Source organism: Pholis gunnellus (genome assembly GCF_910591455.1).
Source record: "Pholis gunnellus genome assembly, chromosome: 6".
Lineage (NCBI taxonomy): Eukaryota > Metazoa > Chordata > Actinopteri > Perciformes > Pholidae > Pholis > Pholis gunnellus.
In genome coordinates, this window is record NC_136532.1 from 11,903,696 (window position 1) to 11,920,414 (window position 16,719).

The 16,719-nt window shown below is 43.9% G+C and overlaps 1 protein-coding gene across 2 annotated transcripts in view; it reads right to left on the minus strand.

Annotated features, from left to right (window-relative positions):
• Nucleotides 1–201: 201 nt before the first annotated feature.
• coro1ca (coronin, actin binding protein, 1Ca) overlaps nt 202–16,719 on the minus strand; it is a 29,925-nt gene continuing 13,407 nt past the window's right edge. For both annotated transcript variants that reach the window (XM_079160596.1, XM_079160595.1), the window contains 9 exons: nt 5,810–5,932; nt 4,472–4,601; nt 4,129–4,310; nt 3,643–3,762; nt 3,165–3,269; nt 2,936–3,081; nt 2,651–2,708; nt 2,275–2,508; nt 202–1,231 (listed from right to left, as the gene is read on the minus strand). In XM_079160596.1, the coding sequence (XP_079016722.1) occupies nt 1,112–1,231; nt 2,275–2,508; nt 2,651–2,708; nt 2,936–3,081; nt 3,165–3,269; nt 3,643–3,762; nt 4,129–4,310; nt 4,472–4,601; nt 5,810–5,932 (1,218 nt within the window). In that variant the 3' untranslated portion in view covers nt 202–1,111. The remainder of the gene's footprint in view (nt 1,232–2,274; nt 2,509–2,650; nt 2,709–2,935; nt 3,082–3,164; nt 3,270–3,642; nt 3,763–4,128; nt 4,311–4,471; nt 4,602–5,809; nt 5,933–16,719) is intronic.

Consider the following 16,719-nt stretch of genomic DNA (forward strand, 5'->3'; position numbering starts at 1 on the left):
CGACAGAAAAATAATCCCACTACGCTCGACTAGACACCGAGGACGGTGACCGAACCGCTCACAGAAACAAAGCAGATGTTTTTCATGGGCAGGACATAGATGTCACAATAACAATCAACCGGTGTGACCGTGTCACTACAGTAGAGTGTTCACAGAAAGAAGAACTTTATAGAAGTATCTCCCCTCCCCCCACCCCCCCGACACCAGAAACTGCCAATGAGATTTGTGGAATGTGTTTGTCACTTTCTCCAATAAGCACACAGTGCATGTTGTTAATGAAGCGAGACGGAGAGGAATGCTTGTTTACGTGGACTATTGTCCACAGTCAGAATGGCGGGAAGCGACAGGAATGAGAAGAAATGGCAAAAAGCAGGAGTTAATTTGTGCAGCTTCAACACAGACAGCAAGGATGGTCATTTATGTAATGTCTGGGTGTAGACTGTGGCAGCTAAATGGGTCCCGTTTACGCCTCATTACAGAGTTTGAGATCTTCCTAGTGTAACCATTAATCTTATTCAAATTATTTTAGTTTCATAGTTAATCATTGATGACGTCCATACAGAACCAGTCTACTGCACCGGGTGTCCCTGTTGGCATTTTGACTCGTCCCACAAAGAGAGAGAGAGAGAAATACTGATAAGGAGGTGTAAACAAAATGTCAAATTTGGCAACATAATTTTTGGGGTATAGTAACATGAAACACTGAGACCTACTTAAAAAAAATGTTTGGGAATGCAATGGCAAATGCTGACTATTGATATTGGAATTTTCTTGGTGATATTTCTAAAATGCAAAGGAATACGTAAAACCCTTTTTATACAAGAAGACAAAATAAAATAAAAAAAGACTGCCACACAATAAAAGGAATAGAGTCCTTTGTCACCGAAAAGCAAAGAGCATTTTGTACTAAATTTGCCGCACGTCGTTATTCCACCTGTGTTAAACTGAGGGTCGGGGGCTGGCTAAGAAAAAGTTCAACTGGAATGTTGCTAGGGATCGTTGCTAGGCAGGCTTCAGACGAAACACTGTCATCGAGATAGGCAGTGACTGATCCCGCCCACCCCCCGGCCAATGGAACGTCCTGAATTGTAGCGGGTTGGGTAAAGGGTCCCTAAATGGCAATTTTGGACATTTGCTCTTCAAGTTTGATGATTCGCTTCTCCTGACTGCTGACCAGGTCCTTGAGAGATTTGATTTCTTTCAAGATCTCCTCCAGCTTGGCCTCAGATTTCTGCGGGAGAAACAAGACACGAGTGAGACTTTTTCGTTGCGTTTGTAGTCGTTTCTATCACAACTACAGTCACAACAGTGCACAGAGACACTTCCTGTCTAAAAGCCGCCGGCTACAGTCTCGGACTGTAGATGCCATGTGGCACGGCTGGCACTCTGAGGGTTAACATGCTTTGCCAGCGCTGGAGCCCAGTGGGCTATGATTACAGAGCACACTTGCTGAGAGACACATGGGCTGGGTCCCAGGCGGGCGGCTGTGTTGTGGGTGAGGTGCGGCAGGACGCCCAGCAGTAGGCGTCCAGAGCAGGAACAGTTTGTGGGTCAGAGAGTGGGTTGAACAACATCTACAAAAAACCACCTCATGAAGACAGCCAGCAATCTGCCCTGCTTCGAACACATACAATTTGTCCGCTTAACATTGTGAGTATATATATATATATATATATATATATATATATATATATATATATATATATATACACACACACACACACACAGTAAAAAAACACTACAATGTATGTAAAAACACAAATGTTCACTTAGACTTATTATGCAGTCTAGCGATGAAAAAATAAGTCGATCAATAAAAAAAAAAAAGCAGCATCAATTACATCAATTAATCATTTAAACACTCCCTAGTCCCAGTTTCTCACTAATAGGGGTTTTGCGTCTTTTCTTTGACAGTAAACTGAACATCTTTGGGTTTTATTGGTTGGTTGGACAAAACAAACTGTATCAAGATGTCAACTTGACCTTTGAGGAACATTTTAATTAGTATTTTAATTATATTCAGACATTTTATAGACCAAACGATAATTTGAGAGAAAATAGTTGGCAGATTTTTATGACTATTCAAATCATTTTTAGTTGCAGCTCTAATCCAGTTCACAGTTAACGTCCTCTTCCGATAGTGTGATCCATATCAGAAGAAAAGCTGTTGTTTCATATTGCCCAGCTCTACCGAGTGGAAGATTGACTATCTGATGTAATCCTACGATACATTTATTAGACACTCTGCAGATCTTGGAAAAAGCAAATACTCACAATCGATGGAGTCGGGGAGGCAGACTTGTTGGCAGGGCTCGAGTTCTCTGTGTTCTTGGTGTCCAAAATGTTCTTTTTGACCACCTTGAATTCACGGTTCTTGCCCTGGACGTAGCCGTTCTTGAGGGAGACGAGGATTGGGTCTCCGTTCTTGCCATCAAACCAATCCTCAGCCTCCAGGGCATGGTCGGGTCCAGATGTGTCTGGGTACAAGTCGTCCTGGAACAGGTCCGACTGACGAGGAAAGAGAAAGTCAAATGCTGTGAGGAAAACTCTAAAACCAGCACATTATAAAAACAAGGCCTCGTCTGCCGGTGATTCAACATGCAGATTAGAGGTCTGGCAACAAAAGTGGCCATTTAGGACTTGGACTCACCTTTCTCGGTACAGTCATCACGATAGGCTCACACTTCCTTTCATGCAGTTTATAGAACCTGGCAACATATAAATTAAAAACAATTACCAGCAATTCAATGGATTACCAAACAACAAAAGGCACCGGACGGTGTTTTAGTACAGTTTGCTGTGGACTGCCTTCATGATTATGTCACGATCATGTCCTGCCTCCTAGTGGTGGAGTTAGAAACTCCATATTAGATCTGGTTGACTAAAAACAAAGCTGGTGTTAAGAGATAGTTATTAGCCATCCATCGCAGCTTACCTCGCAATTTCACACTTATTGACATCAAGGCCCCTCTTGGGCATGTAGCCCATGCCCCGCTGGGGCTCCTTGGTGGCAAAGGTGCTCAGGAAGTGAACATACGGAGCCTCGTCTGTGATTTCAAAGTAGCGGATGCTGCTGTCCCCCTGTGAAGAAATAAAGAAGTCTTTTAGTTTTGCATTCAGCGACGTGGAAACTTAACAATAGAGCGCTCACAAAGAAAACTAACCTTCCCACAGAGGTAAACGACGTTGGTGTCTGGGTCATAGAAGGGCAAGAGCACTCCGTTGCTGGTGTCCATCTCATTAACAGTCATGGGCTCCTCCATGTTGTCCTGAGAAAAGCACGACAAATTATACATTTGGTCTGTTGAGGAGACTAACAATACAGAAATGTAGGGCAGAATAAATGGCCTTCAAAAAAACAGGTTTTACTTTTAATAGCTGAGAATAATGTAGCAGATTTCATTGTTAAAAAATGGTGAATGTGGTGTTTATTTGTAAAACTTGTGCGTACCATTTCATTTATACGGTTGACTTAAATGAAAAGCCTGCTCTCTGAACAGTCTAAAGACTGTTAAATCCAGTACTGCAAGTCCTTAAGACAACTCTAAGACCTACAGAACATGATTATAATAACAGTTTGAGACGTGGAGCCCATAATCACTGAACTGATGAAGAGCAGCCAGCATACATGGAGCAGCTTACCGGGTTCCAGAGGGCGAGCTGCCTCTCACTCATGCGACTGAAACCTGTGGTGAGGACGTTGCCGTTAGACAGGAAAATGGCTCTCATGGGTCGAGCGCCCTCGTGTGCCTTCTCCTTCTCCTGTGAAGAGTAGTTTACAGGTCAGCGTAACACGTGTGCGCTCAAGTCACCATCTCCTGAGCAGTTTATCATCATGTCCACTTTAACAAAGCATTTTATTCAGATTAAACTTAATTGCTTTCACTTGTTTGCTATACAGCAATGAACCTATACATTACCCTAATACTATATAATACCCTAACCCTATATAGTGATCATTTGGTGTCACACTTAAAGGAACAAGGTTGCTGAACGCAGGCCTTCCAGCCGAAGCAGTCTCCCTACTTGCAACCCCAGCTTACTGCACCGTGATTTACATTAACCTCTCATATACAATACAACAAAGACAAAATGTCACAACAAATACATCTTTTGAAAACTGCTTACAGCAATCATCATCTCCTTGCGGGGATCGATGACACGGATGGCCTTGTCCTTGCAGGCGGTGCAGATGAGGCTACCGTTGCGGTTCCAGGTCACGTTGTAGATGACATCTGGGTGCATGTCATCCAGGGTGATCATAGCCTCTCCTGTGCCCACGTTCCAGATGACGATCTGGTTGTCACAACCTGACGACAGAGTGGTATGAAAAGGTGAGCAGGAAAGCAGCACATCCAAGTCAAACACAAGATTTATTGCCACTAAGATGCTACGTTACAACGCACAGACTTCTGTTCGAGTCGAATTCCAGCTTGTTTTGTAGATTTAGGGATACAGAGACGGCTCTTACCCGCACTAAGAAGGACGTTGCGTGCCGTTGGGTGCCATGTGATGATGCCGACGCGCTTGGAGTGGCCCTCCAGCACCACCACTGGCTCAGCCATTGAAGTCACAAGGCCATTCTCAGGAATCTGCCAGACCTGCGGGGTCATAGACAGGACAGAGTTCAGGAACACAACAGACAGTGAAGCCGGAGGGACTCCTATTTTTACCCCCGTATCTAAACTCTAAAAGATGTTATTGTGACTCCGTCAACCCCGCCCTACCAATTGTATTACTGTGCACGGGGACGCCACAAAGATGTAGTTACCAAAAGGAACCTGAGGGGGGCAGCAGTGACTAAGAGTTCAACATGATATTTAGATCTAGTGAAAGATGGGACTTAAAGTCAAATACAGAACAAGAATGGTCCTTCTACTAAAAATGGTAAACAAAAGTCTGCTTTACCACTCACCCAACAGGATTCCTGATGATAAATTAATTAACTTAGAGATTTACTGCTGACACATGAAGTGGTATGACAAAACAAATATATAGTTATTGAAGCATCCCTTTGTCTCATTGTTTAGCAATACCTCTGTAGCATTTATTCAACCACCGTTCTTAGCATGTTCATTTAATGATATAAAGGGCTCTGTATGTGCACACGTTTTAAACAGCAGAACTGGTTAACATGCAGTGAGTTGTGCTGATGTACACTATGCACTTCATGTGATGAGACGATTAAAATCCATTCTTTTTTGTAAAAATATATATTTATAGTTGATGTAGCCACGTCCACATCATGGTGCGTGTCAGTCTGCAGTGAGAGCGCCTACTTCCACCTGATCCAAACATCAACAAGAGCCCGTTTAGGCTGCGAGTTTTCCCTTCAAAGATCACATGCTATGAAAAGAGGAACCATTGATAGCTTCTCTGTTCATTTCATGGCTTCTGCACACATGAACTAAATATGGCCTTGATTCAGAGAGGGTTTAACAGGAAGTTAGGACTTTCAGGTGAGGAAGTAGTAGCAGCAAACACAAACAGGCAGCACACTGATCTCACTTCACTGCCCAAATAAGGACATATGGAGGAAAGTACAACTGCAGTCTCAAAAAAGTCGGTGACCTCAGCTCAATAAACAGCTAAATCATTCTCCAGCTCTGATTACTGCAACACATATTTGAGTCTAATCTAATCCAGAGGGTGAGGTCTGCACCCATCCCTGAGTTACAACAGCCTGGCCTTTTGCAATAAAAGCACGTAGTCGCTCGACACTTATCAGCTCAATAAGGTGTGCGTGTGTGTTGCATTTACCCCAATTAACAGGTCTGGGTTCAGGTGGAACGGGTGTGGCAAACCTTACCATCACTGAGCAGTCCTCGGAGCCGCTGGCGATGACGTGATCATTGTGGGGGCACCAGTCAATGTCTAACACCGGGCCTGTGTGACCACACACTGTGGGGTAGGATTTGTCAATGCGTCCCGTCTGTAAAGACAAAAGGTAAACAACACAGAGTAATGAGATTAGCTTTACTCTGATCCTGCTCAGAGAACATTGTCCGTGCTGGAGGAGCGAGCATGTTTTGAAACGGGTCAATTACAGTATAATCCTAAATCACACACACACACACACACACACACACACACACACACACACACACACACACACACACACACACACACACACACACACACACACACACACACACACACACACACACACACACACACACACACACACACACACACACACACACACACACACACACAGGAATGATGTGCGAGTGACGCAGCCTGAGCCGATAATCAGAACTGAGGGAGACACTTCATGTCTGTTAAGGTACGATTCATTTCTCCTTCCATTGAATTTAATACAATCTAGTATTTGAGGATTTGGAAGTCACTTTGAAAGAGTGATGACACGACTGTACTCAAAGAAATCATAACCATCCTCATGAACCTACACAGTTTGATTCTTTTGAAGACAGAACAACTTACACTGGAAATGAGTTTCGGATTTGATTACACAACACGGCACTTTTTGAAGAAGACTAACTGTGTTGACAAATGTTTTTAAGATGCGAGGGGAAATCCCAGTCACACAAAAACGTCTGCCAAGTGCTGTAGACTAGTATTTATTAAACATTTGTAGTCCTTTGACATGGCCCAATAAACCTAACTGCCTGAAGCCAGAATCTTGGTCCGTCACTCCATCTCTCACCCAAAAAAAGGCTTCTTCTTTTTTTAGTGCTGCTTAGAAGCAAACAGATTAGATTTAGCTCCTATTGGACCACCCACAGTAATGAAGGAAAGTTATTCGTCATTATACAGTAGACGTGCCAACAGATGCTGAGTTTTCCGCAGCATCTCCTTACTTTTAAATGGTAGCCCTGTATCAAACACTTAACGGTTCCCTTTACATAACCCGCTGATACAACTAATGGACTGCATGGCTACAAATGCATTCCTGATGCCCACCGACACACGAATAAACATACACACAGACAACCTTCAGTTATACTGGACATCCTCAGCTGGATTTGACCTCTGAACCAGACTAGCCAGCAGACCCAGGTGCTCTCTCTACACTGTGAGGTGATTTGTGTGGTGGACGTGTGAGACACGCCCGAGTCTGTGCTGAACTCAAGTACCGCCGCAGAGCTGAAGAGATGATGTCACTCACTGTGGAAAGAGTCCTGCTGCTGCAACCCTATTTAAAGCATGATGGCTTCCCCAACATAAAAAAAGAGACTCATTCACTGCCCAGAGCTATTCTGACATATTGGGAATTTCCAAAATGATGGCTTGAGAAGAGTGACTAAATCTAAGAATTGTATATTCAATAATGAGTAAGAGGTACAACCAAAACTACATCAAAGTTAAAAGTTTGGGGTCACATGTTATATGGATGTTTCTTCATGTTTTGAACAAAAGGGAACATCTTTTTGTGAATAGGACTTTCTACAACCTAAGAGCATGAAAGACAGTAAAACAAATAATAAAGTCGGCCTCTCAGCCATCCGACAGGGGCAAGCATGCATGCACGGAGTATGCTCAAGGGATTTACACTGGCGGTGCACTCCAAACACATTTGGAGATCACACAGCAAAATGGCATGTCTTTGACATGAGTTATTACAGAGTGTATTGACTGTCCAGATGGCCCTTTTTTAACACTAATCCACTGTTACCTGCATCTGCATGTTATGCAATTGTTTGGGTTTCTTTAGTGGCCTCTTGGAGCAATTCTTTGAAACTATGGTTTTAAAAAAAAGGTACCTCTGAGTCGTGTCGTCTCCCACTGCAACTTAGCTCCTCTAACTGGTGTGGACATCAAACTAACAGATTTGAGAGCACCAGTGAGTAAACTAGTATCTACCTGCAGCACCGTATTCAAAAACTAGAGAGTGCACACTTCAGCCAGTGAGACCGGGACACAAAAGGCTCACACAGGAGAAGTATGCCTTCAGTGCTTTCTAACAGAAAGGGTTTATTTTAACCCAAATCTCAATCTTTAGCTAAACCTAAACCCAAGGAGATGACTGGCAGAAAGCCTTCTCCCATGTGCACAAAAGGCTACTGGTGTGAGTCTCAAAGTCCCAAAGAGAACAAACTCACCCTAAATTGTACATTATGGCCTTTGAAGCCAAATGACGGAACTGCCAGAGAGATGAAAACAGAAAGCAGTAAATAATGGCCATTTAGCCTCTTAGTGCAACTCCCTCTCTTAGTGTCTGCAGCACACTACGATATGCTCAGAATTTCAAAAGAGCAGGAAATAAAGTAACATATCGAGTGATTTTGGTACAAAACAGAGAGAGGAACACAAACCCAGAGACCAGCAGAGGATGGTGGTCTGGGCCTTGGAGGGACAGTCCAGTCCGGGATACGAGTGTCATGTTGCTCTTACACATGTCCCTGCCTCTGCTACAGCAGATACAGCAGCCTGGATGAGAGGGTACTTCAAGCCTGCTGCTGTTACAGTGCACATCCAAAGTGGTTTCGGCTGATATCACCAAGTAACACGATTCATATCTCAGTGGTTCGTTCATATTCAGTGAAACATGCGTGCACGTTTCATGGGTCAGTAGAGTCCTAAACATGGACATAAGCGACTCCAATATATGAAAATATTTGGCCTGTAACCATGCAGTCACCTGACTGACAGAGAGTTGGGCCGTGACACATGCTCCACCTCCCAGGTTTAGCGATCAAAGTCCAGTGTGTGTGAGAATGAACTCCGTGTGTGTAAATCACAAGATCGTGTCTAAACCTCACCCTGACTGTTGAACACACCCTGAAATCTACCCTGAAGCGGAGTGTAGAGAAAGCAGACTTTGACACTGCTGTCAATAGGGATCTATGAGCCACCATCCGGTATCAGATAACGTTACCATTACATTTGAGACCGGTGACCTCCCCTCTGCAGCTGGCTCTGCTTCACTTTCATTTGGTAGACGTGATATCTGTGCATATTCATTTCATCTCACGCCGTAGAGATGTATATTACAGCCGAGCTTACTGGACTTTTCCTGCACATGATGTCCTGAGGACAGTAGGGAACAGGATGTAGAGCAGGAAGGACACAGACTGATGACCAGCACAAACAAATCTGACAAAGAGCGAACTGAAGGCCCGTGCAATCACAGCGATCAAAGTTACTACTTTGCTTTTTTTAAATAACTCTGCAGTAATTACTCTACACTATTTCCACAACATTAAGAGATCCAGAGTGCTGTGGATCATGTTCAGTACAGTTCTGTTCTCCTCCAGCGGGCCTCAGAGCGCCATCTGGTGGGCTTAGGAGGCACAAATGGTTAGATGAATTAAAAATCATAGTTTTGGTAATTTAAGAGGCTAGTTGTTTTTATATCTAAATATGTTTAAGGATTCACACAGATAAAACGGTCAAATTATAATATATCATTTCAATGACCAGATACATTTGCGTATCACCAGGCCAATCATGACACATCATCAGTTGTACACTCTTAACGCTCACGTTCCCTTGAATGCAGCGACACAAGAAGTGTCGAGGACGGGTTTTTGAAATGATATGTGATATGTGAGCATCAATGCTTCTCCTCATTTAATTAGGAAGATGGTCCTCAAGTTTTTTTTTCCTTTTCTTTCACCAAATTACAAAAAAGGTTGAGAACTGCACTCCCTGCACACCCCAAAAAAAAAACCCGCATACATTGTGAGACCATTTGAATAATGTAAAATAGTCCCCACCGATTCCACATCAATTGGTGCAGTACTATATGTTACATTACACAGATGGGTGGATGTTACACTATTCACAAACACTAAGCTCATAAAACAGGATGGTTTATGTTCACTTGGCTCCGATCATGCTGTAAACTAGCAAACAACAGTGTTGTGTAATGCTGCTTATGTTTAAGAGAAGGAGGGCGTAGACTGTGACCGGGCCACGTTTGTAGATTATCACCATTTATTACGAATGTACCGTAAAACTCATTTATCTGAACCTCAGAACTGAGTGCGTGAACTATAACTGATGAAGGGTTAGTTTAACGTTTGAATTTTCTTGCTTGTACATGCAATTAGAAGAATGTTAAAAAAAAAAACATTCATGATCAGCATAAATTCATGTTTTATGTCCGTGCTTGAAGAAACTTGGTTGCCACAGATTAAGACCACCTACGGGAGCGATCAGTGTTTCGACATCAACACTCGGAGAGACTTCTGAGCACATCCCACATGTGAACTCCAGTTCAGACACGCTGCAAAGATTCCTACACCACCTCATATATTAAGCTCAGTTTTCCATCAACACTTTTAAGTCACCTGCATAAACTTTAAAAAAAAACAACTAAAAAAAGAATCCTATACTTAAATATATAGTTTATAAATAATTAGCTTCTATGGTTGACTTGCAGCAATTAACCATGAAGCCCCAGCAACACTCGAGCTACGCTCTGGAGCTCGACCTCCTGATCAACCCGAGCAGCTCGACCAGAGAGCGTTCCTAACATTCCACACCTCGGCCCCAGGCAGCATGGGCATGACTAATGAGAGCAAGAGGGCCGCTAGGGTGTCAAATGTAGCACCCTCTGAGGTGTTAATGGTGTTCGATATACACAATTTGGAATTCCAGAGTATGAAGAGCGAACACAAGTGGATCTTGCTTCGAGTCTGCGTAAACATCCGATAACGTGATACGCAGAATGCATCGAGTCCGATCATTGAAATTGTTCATACCGCCAACAACCCAAAGCTGCACACAAGGTAGCTTGGGACACATACCGCATTGCAGTGAGGGAGCTATACCTGTGGCAACTTGTTGCATTCTCCCTTCGGTCTCTCTGGGAGAGCAGAACTTCGGGCACATTTGCAAGTCTGTATTCGTCTTCAAATGAGGCATTTGTACGAAAACATCCACCAGAGTGTCACGGACCAAAAACACAATGAGAGATCTCTCAGGAGAGGCAGCGAGACGAGATGATGAATCTGACATTCATTAATCAGAAGGGGATAGACGTCTTGTGGCTCGGTCACACAAAACACACGGACATAAACTGCTGGTGGCCAAATGGGAGCTCAATGAAATTAAATGGACAACTTTTAGAATGAACAGAAACGTCTCGAGTCTTTGGTCCTCTCAAAAATCCGACGATAGTTTGGAGCTCTAAAATATTTTCGTTACACCATTCCATTGTACTGGACGATGGTCTGGTAAACAGACATCTCAATTAGGGATTTAGTTTCAAGTTTTATATGCAACTGCCTACTTAAACTAAAAGAAATGATAAAATATAGACGGCACAAGAGATGCGTCAAACTGAAACTTAATTTGATATTACCGACTTATTTTATGTAATGTCGTTCTATGTAACTCAGCGTTTTACTGTTGATGCGAGAGGAACTACAGTTGAGAAGTGATGACCAGGGATTAACTTGTGACTTGTGCTGAATGCATGTTGAACGTGTTCAGCAGAGCGTGTCATAAGAGGTCTATTAGTGTCAGGTCATGACACCCGACAGTAATCCTTCCTACTGCTAAAGAGAGTCTTTTTAAGAGAAAGGAACTTCAACTAATTTAAGAGTTTATACTAGCATTGTTCTCAATATCTTGATGGTATTGAATAGCAGTCACATCCATCCATCATCAGAAGTGACGACCATGACTGTCAACAAGATGTTTGTGTGTTTCCCAGTTGGAGCAATTTGAACCTCAAGCAGAATTCAGGGTCATCTTGTCCGACAGATTTTTGGCAGCAAACGGTTATTTGACAGCGAACGCAGAAACAGCTACTGCTCGCCGCGCATCTAATTAGAGTGCTGAGAAACATACATTGGTTAAACTAACAGCAAGAGGAAACTGACAAAAAGGCAACTTTAGGTGGTATTAACACTGAGACTAGGAACCTGCTGGCTACAGCGAGGCCAGCAGGCGACCAGCAAGAGGGAGGGGGTGCAGGTTATTAAGGTTTGAATCAACTCTGATTCTCTTTAAAAGAGTCAGTTTATCAAATCCTGGTGTCAATTAGTCACATTATTTGACTAAAAAAAGAAACCAAACTAGTTCAGATGATGAGATTCAATCTGCTTCAAATGTTCATTTTACTTCCTGCTCTGATTAGTCGACATTCCTCCAGTTTCGTAGTCAGACTTCATGTTTGCAATATTTATCCAGACCTTAACTGTTCTATAAACACTGACAGTAACATCACACTTTTACAACACTGCTAAAAAACTAAAATGGGCCCAAAAGAAAATCATCTCCAAGGTAACCAGCCTACGGGTACAGGGAGCGCGTTTAAAGACTCACAACGGAGAAAATGATTTAGTCCAGAAAACCCACCCACACCACCAGAAAAGGGGCTAAACTCAGCAGTGGAATACCTCACATGTCCATAACTACACTACAGACATCTGTATCCTTCCAAAGGAATGTCTGACGCCTAGAAAACAAACAGTCGCATAGCAACAAGCACGGCTGCAGAGAATGAGACTGAACCACACGGCGACAGATACAAAGCTCAACATTGAAAACACGAAAAATGGACGAACGACATCCCTCAAGGCGGTAGAGGACATTCTTTTCATTCAAACAAGAGGCCTGCACACTTCCTCTCCTTGCAGCTCAACATGTGATTCACACATGCACACACTGAAGGGTCTGCATGCTGTCCACTGCTGCTCACTGCTCCATGGAAATTTCCACTTTTACAAGCCTGTGTGTGTGTATGTATGATAGGACAGGAACAATGCAGTGCAGCACACTACAGACTGAAACCTCAGCTATATATAGCTAGAGAGATAAAGTAGAAATACCTATACAGATATGTACTACAGATACACTGGAGTACTGCGTGTCTCTGGTACATGGCTAGTCATAATATTAATTCCAGATAGCATCTAAGACAAGTCCACCGTTTACTACTACTACTACTACTACTACTACTACTATACCGGTTGCTCTGCTGCCAGCTAGGAAGTATTTGGAGCAGCTGACATTTTAAAACGCATCCATTAGTATTCAGTTGCTCCTACAACAGAAGATAATTTACTGGCTAGAGGTTGATGATGACTGATGACACAGGATCAGTGTTTCCAGTACGTCTGGTGATTAGTTCCACGCAAGTCATTTTTAAAATCCAAGACAGAACCTCTAATGACTATCAGGGGAGGGTCATTAACTTCTGTCTCCTCTTTGATGCGACTGCACTGAGTAGACATCCTCCATGGAGGACGGCCATTTGTCCACAGCGTCTCCACATCTTCCTACCGTCTCCCCGGTGCATGCTGTGATACAGCTCAGCACCTGTGGCCCCAAAAATAATCAACTGGAACAACATATGAATGAAAAGATATTTTTTATGAGAACATATAAAAAGGCAGCCATCCCCAAAAGATGCTTTGTGCCAGATTGGTGCATTTGTGTGCAGCGGCAGTTAGTTTGTGAATTAATTGCTCTTGTGCAGTAGACTTTAAATGCATTAAATGACTGAAAATGGCTTTGTACATAACATCTGCCATCATTAAAAACATAGCTAGCATAGCTTTGTCCTAAGGTTTGCAGCTAAAAGCATGTCTGCTTTGTCTTAAAAAGCTACCGGGGCTCACAGCTCTGCATTAATGGATTATAAATGGTATTCAGTATTCCTGCAGTCATACCGATTATCACACTAAAACAATTATTCTAATAATGGCACTCGCATACAGTGAGTGACTCTGTGACAGAGACAACATCTGACTTCAACCCAGTTCTCTAATCTTGGCCGCTCTTCATATTTCGGCCTATCCCAGAATTCACATGTGTGCCGACACTGCACGAAGCAGCCAATGGCAACGCAGGGAGGAAATGGTCTTGGAAGGCTGTCAGGCAGGGAGCAGTGAATGACCATATATGGTAAAATCTGCAGTCAGCAGGACTGAGCGGCAGAGGCAGAGGCAACTGAGCAGTATAGAAACTGACCAAAGTATGGAGAAGGACCCTGGATAGCATGAACACGCAGCGTATTTTTTTGTGAGCAGAGACAAGAGCACAGCTTAGTTAGCAGCCAAACTGGTGCATGTTAGACAACAGAAATAATGCGTCATGGTGCACACACCCAGGGATTACCAGCAGCAAAGGTTGAGCACTGGATGAATGGAGCATTGAGGGATTGAATCTAAATCAAAACACACACACACACACACACACACACACACACACACGACATCTGATCATCCTGTTGTGAACAGAGGCAGCATTTGAAGCACTAACGTGAGACATGCCTTCAGCGTTGAGCAATGCTCTCTGTGGTGTTACGGCTGCAGTTTAGGTCAATCTTAAAAAAAGAAACGGACAAAAGAGGAAACGAAAGATGCTAACAACGGACAAAATGACTAACCCACCGTCTGCATGGAAAATAGAGATACCGATGGCTAGAACGGCACAGACGGCGTGGAATTTTAAACAATGGCATGCTTAGATACAGCAAATAAGGGATATGAACCACAGCAACTGTAATGATTTACTGAAACTTCCCTCCTCACGTGGCCAGCAGACAAAGAGGAATTATCAGGAATGTTTCACTGAACACTTGCTAGCTGCTGCTTTCACTCCCACAGCTTCCTTCATATGGAAATCAGGGAATAAATTAGCAGGCATCCTGCTAAGAAAGAGAAAGGAGGAGATTGAAAGCATGAGGCAAGGGAATGACATGTGTTGAGCCGGACATCTGATGCCCTCTCTATAAAATCCCCGTGTTCCGACAGGAGGAAGCAACAATACTCGTGGCTGTGCTGAGTCACGGCGGCCTGCCACAGCAACCTCTCCCTACCGAGTCACACAAAGACATGGCTCCATTGGTTGACGACTCAAAATGAGGCTCAGACCTCAGGTCAGGTCACAAGAGCCACAACATCAACCTCTGAACTCCAAGAGATGCTCTGCGGGTAGGTTTGTCAGAATATAGGCTGAGGGAGTACAATGATTTTTTTTGGGGGGAGGGGGGGGGCTGGGCTCATCATTTCAATAATTCAACCTCCTGACGTTATTGCGTCACTTCAACAAAGACGGTGCACAGTTGCATATGGCTTAATTGTGAAGGGGGAAGGAGCATCATCACACTGCTTCCTCCCCCCCCCCCCCCCAGCACCAAGTGTGGTGGTGACAAAGAGCTGCGCTGGGAGAAAGCGTGGGACAAAGGCCCCGAGCAGCTGGCTGCCCACAGAGACCGGGAGCAACGCAGTCTGGGCAGATGGGTTAGCCGGACAGATGCACCCTCACATGAGGGAGGGTGGGGTGTTTCAGGGAATGGGTGCCCTTGAAACTAAAATGAAATGAGACCCGGGTGATTCAAACTGCACGTGTACTTCAAATCAGACAGAGTTTCATCCGCAAAGCAGAGCCGTGTGTCTGACGAAAGCTACCAAAGTAAGACATTCGTACAGTCGGCGCAACAACAAAAGCATACCGATACACAGATAAATTAGTTTAACCATAATACTCCTTGTTTATTTATCAGAAGTTATCTTTGGTGCTCAGAGCAACGCTGTTTTGCTGATCCGCTGCAGTGGTCGAGTCAAAGAACAAGACTCGACCCACTTTTGAGACCTGCTTTGCCAGCTGAGAATACCACGGTGATAAATGCCAAAAATAGATGTTAAGAAAAATAATAAATTAAAAAAAAGGGAATGCTTGTTGTTCCCATGTCCCAACAACTGACTTTCTCTTTATATGTTAGGCTATAAAGCTGGTTTGATAGCAATACATACTGGTCACACAGTCCAAAGATTGACATACAGATCATACTATTATTCTTAAATAAAATGGTATTCCCCTTTCAGCTCCAGTGTCTCAATGCAGGGCCTGTTGAAGTGAGGAAAACACAATATCTGAAGGATCAGTCGGTGCCACAGCTGCCAGATTGTATGTGGTGAGATCTAAAAAAAAAAAAAATCAAGAGACGTTTTTTAATCTCTCACTTGAGGAAATTGCCTGAGGTTTGCGCTGCACATAAAAACATCAGTCTCACACAACTTTTAGTGAAAGTAGACTTTGTTCAGTAGATGCACCATTACTGTACCGGGACGTGACATGCAGAGGGCAGATCATTCAAAACAGAGAGGAGGGCGGGAGGAGTGTGAAACTGGTCGAGCCTGTGCCCCCCCCCCCCCCCGCCCCCCCCCCCCCCCCCGCCCCCCGCCCCCCAGTACAAGCTTTGTATTGACTGACGTGCTGAGAGGTGTAAGCTGTGTGATGACAGGCCTAAGGATCCGGTCCCCTATGCCAGAGCCTTCTCAGATGACATGGCAGTCCACTGGTGCACACTAATTACAGGCCCAGGTTAGATCCGTCAACAATATCGCAGTACTTATGTCACTCACTATGTCAGGATCTGCCACTCGGCCATTGCTCGGAGCTGCCAAACAGAAAACAACAACAACCGGCAGTTCACCACTATGGCACCCAAGGGCTCTCTGGGGGACATGCCGGAGTCCCCCGTTGGATTCAGTCGGCTCTCAATTGCACCTTAATTAGACTAACTATGACAGCAGGGTTAAAACAAAAGCGTGCGATGCATTCACCCAACTAACTTGTTTACAGCTAAACACGCTTCAAATGCCGTGTTGCCCAACCCAAAAGTAAATCAAGATGGAGTTGAGCGACTCCTTATATGGAGGCAAGGATCAGGAGACTGTTCGCTCCGGGGCTTTTGAGAAGTTTCTGTTGTACACATGAGGGTGTGTGTGAAACATTAATCCCAAGGTACACTGACACTAACAGTCAACAGTCCTGCTTCTAAGAGGTGAAGCA